This window comes from Egretta garzetta, unplaced genomic scaffold, assembly GCF_000687185.1.
Source record: "Egretta garzetta isolate BGI_Z169 unplaced genomic scaffold, ASM68718v1 scaffold101, whole genome shotgun sequence".
NCBI classification, from domain to species: Eukaryota; Metazoa; Chordata; class Aves; order Pelecaniformes; family Ardeidae; genus Egretta; species Egretta garzetta.
The window spans coordinates 1,972,135-1,975,410 of record NW_009258666.1 but is presented as its reverse complement, the minus strand read 5'-3'; the positions used below and the strand labels follow the sequence as shown (position 1 = coordinate 1,975,410).

Sequence of the window (3,276 nt, the reverse complement as noted above, 5' to 3'; positions counted from 1 at the left end):
CGGGAGCCGGCGGGCGCGCACCCCCTGTCCCGCAGCCTCGGGAGGGAGATGCTCCCAGCGTCGCGCCTCGCCGCCAAATCGCCTGGACGGGTTTATTTGGCTTTTTCATCACTCTTTTCTTCTTGGCAAAAGAATGCGTGGTTGTGCATATTGTAATTTAAATATATTTACAGATTTAAGTCAGGTTATTGGTAAAGATGTCTGTAAAATTGGGCCTGACATCTTTCTCTTGAGTTGCACGACGCTGAAGTCAAGAGCCTAATTATTTTCTTTATTTTTCAGAGCAACGCTTTGTTTCATCTCTTTCTGGAATGGAGATTTCTTCTCACCAGTTTCACCTCTTGCAGCAACTGAATGAGCAGCGCAGGCAGGACTTGTTCTGTGACTGCAATATCCTGGTGGAGGGCAAGGTCTTCAAAGCCCATCGCAATGTGCTGTTTGCCAGCAGCGGCTATTTCAAAATGCTCCTTTCGCAGAGCTCGAAGGAGACGAGTCAGCCGACAACAGCGACTTTCCAGGCATTTTCTCCTGACACGTTTACAGTTATTCTAGATTTTGTGTATTCAGGCAAACTGTCTCTCACTGGTCAGAATGTCATCGAAGTCATGTCGGCCGCTAGCTATCTGCAGATGACCGATGTTATCAGCGTGTGTAAAACGTTCATTAAGTCGTCGCTGGACATCAGCGAGAAGGAGAAGGATCGCTACTTCAGTCTGTCAGACAAAGATGTAAATTCAAACGGCGTGGACCGGTCCTGCTTGTACAGCGCAGGCTGGAGGGGAGAAAGCAGCCCCCCGCATTCGCACTTAAGCCCAGACCAAGGGTCCTGTATGATGGGTGGAAACGCTTGGAGCAATTTCAGTTACTATCCGACTTCTCAGAGAAATGCCCAGCAACAGCTGTCCAAACACGAGCAAAGGCAGGATTCCATAAAGAAATCCCGGCACCTGGGACTGCAGCAACCCTCTGACATTCCTCACTATAAATCAAGCAAACTGGAGGACAGGGCCGCCGAGCCCACTGGCCATATCGCTCCGTCTGAGGAGCAAGTTCAGATTGAAACAGAAGTTGAATCCCCTCACGTGGGATACCAGTACGGCCAAGGGTCTGAGGTGATACCGAGGAGCTTGGCTGTGCCGCAGCAGGAGCACGAATCGCCCCGTTCTTCCAGTAAATCGAAGTCTTCAAAAGCAGACGAGCAGTACGCGAGCATGCCCTCCATTCTAGGCGTCATGGGAAGCTGGGCTGAAGGTAAGAGCTGGTTTTAGTGATGTAGGTGCACAGTCACCTGTGAATCGTCTGTCCTGCCCCTGAGCAAGTGTGCTTTACTGAACGGGTGTACAGTTGCCAAAAATACATCTGCATTGTCCTGAAATGTAAGTTTGGGAAGTTTAACTCTTTTATTTTTTTTAATAACTGTGAATGATTGAAGTACCTGGATTATTAAAAGCAGCCTTTCACCATACATAATCTCTAGTGTCGCTACAGCTTCATCTGGCAAATTTAAGTCATGATCTTTTGGGATATTTTTAAGCCCATTTTAATACAGCTAACGGTCTACTCCTTTTTCTCTGTTGCACTCCTGTATAATTTACGGGAAAACACAAGATCCTTGTGCTTGAAAAGACTGATGATAATATTATTATTTTTTTTTTAATAAAAGTGATTTGCTTTTCTGCGCACGGAATGCATTTTCCTAGAGCATTAAATGACTAGACATGTTATGACTCATATTTTTTTTTTTTTTAATCGCGTTATTTTCTACCAGATGATCTGCCCAGGATGAGGTTCAAGTGCCCGTTCTGCACGCACGTGGTGAAAAGAAAAGCAGATCTGAAGCGTCACCTTCGCTGTCACACGGGAGAGCGCCCTTACCCTTGTGAGGCATGTGGGAAAAGATTTAGCAGGCTAGATCACCTAAGTAGCCATTTTCGAACAGTATGTATTTTTAGTAACTGCATGGTTTATTTAACATGTAAATCTGTCTCAGCATAATTAAACACAGCACAAGCGTATCTGGTTGATATATTGACTCCCGTAAAAGAAAAGGTAATAGAAAATTAATCTGGTTTTGTTGAAGTTGATTTGAAGCATAATTTGTGGGAAAGGGGATGAATTTCTGTGTTAATTGATGGCTTGCAAAGGTTCTGCTCTGTGCAAGTCCTGGAACAGAGCTTAAGTGGGCAATTACAGCGCCTGTGATGGTTTCATTTTTAACGTTTGATGACTGTCTCTCAAAATGAGTTAACGCTACCATGATGCTACTCCAGCCCTACTTTTTGTCAGCTTAAAAACCACTTCTTTCCAATCTATTCATTTTGATTTTCCCAGATTCATCAGGCTTGTAAGCCTATCTGCAGAAAGTGTAAGCGCCACGTGACTGAGCTAACGGGACAAGTGGTCCAAGAGGGGACAAGACGTTACAGACTCTGTAATGAGTGTTTGGCTGAAGCTGGCATAGACAGTATTCGCATTGACTTGGAGGCTGAAGCACCCCTTGAATTTCCACAAGATGGGGATAAGGATTCCAGGTGGCACTATGGGGAAGACAACAGATCTGACGTGGAGATTGTGGAGGATGGGTCAACCGACTTGGTCATTCAGCAAGTTGATGACAGCGAGGATGAAGCAGACGAAAAGGAAGTAAAACCAAATATTAGGTAGTTGCAAGACAAGAATTAGGAATTCCATGCGAGAGGGAGAATGTACTGTCTTGACCTTCAGCCCTCCATCAGCCTGTTGTTACCGTACAGAGACATACTGGTTTCTTTTGAACAGGTCCAGACTTGCATGTGTTCATGGATGTGACACTGAGTCCATTCTGAGTTTTGTTATCAGAATACCCATACTTGGCTTCATTAGAAAGAATCCATCCTTAAATGAAATAACGGATGAACAAGGAAACCGAAGTACTACATGGAAAACTTTTTATAGTAGACAGTGGGTCACTTCTGAAAACCTCTTTCAAGGAGTGAGGTCTAAATACTTTTTTTTAAAAGAAAAAAAGTTACACAGCACTGCAAATTGCCTGCTTTTTAAACTCGTAGAGATGTGGGTTTTATATGTAATATTATCTGGCGATGAACAAAGTATAAGTACCCCACACACCAGAATATAAAGGAAACCTCTCTTCAGTATTCAGAAATGAAGATAATCTTCCATGAAATTTCATGAAGTCTTCGTATTATGATAAGGAAAAAAGGTAGCTAATTAAGAAAAAGCATATAAAAATGTTTTAGCACATTTGTCTGGAAAAGCACTTTCTTGTAAATTTTA

At 43.4% G+C, this 3,276-nt stretch overlaps 1 protein-coding gene across 2 annotated transcripts; it reads left to right on the top strand.

The window, feature by feature from the left end:
* Positions 1 to 311: 311 nt before the first annotated feature.
* Positions 312 to 2,670, top strand: LOC104134925 (zinc finger and BTB domain-containing protein 8A). 2 transcript variants are annotated; one of them, XM_009648524.2, is made up of 3 exons: positions 312 to 1,126; positions 1,761 to 1,938; positions 2,332 to 2,670. In XM_009648524.2, exons 1-3 carry the CDS (start codon positions 312 to 314, stop codon positions 2,662 to 2,664), a joined length of 1,326 nt encoding a protein of 441 aa, XP_009646819.1. In that variant the 3' UTR covers positions 2,665 to 2,670. The 2 variants fall into 2 exon arrangements, with proteins under 2 accessions (XP_009646819.1, XP_009646818.1); XM_009648523.2 differs by having other exon boundaries at positions 312 to 1,251; positions 1,769 to 1,938.
* The last annotated feature ends 606 nt before the right edge of the window (positions 2,671 to 3,276 follow it).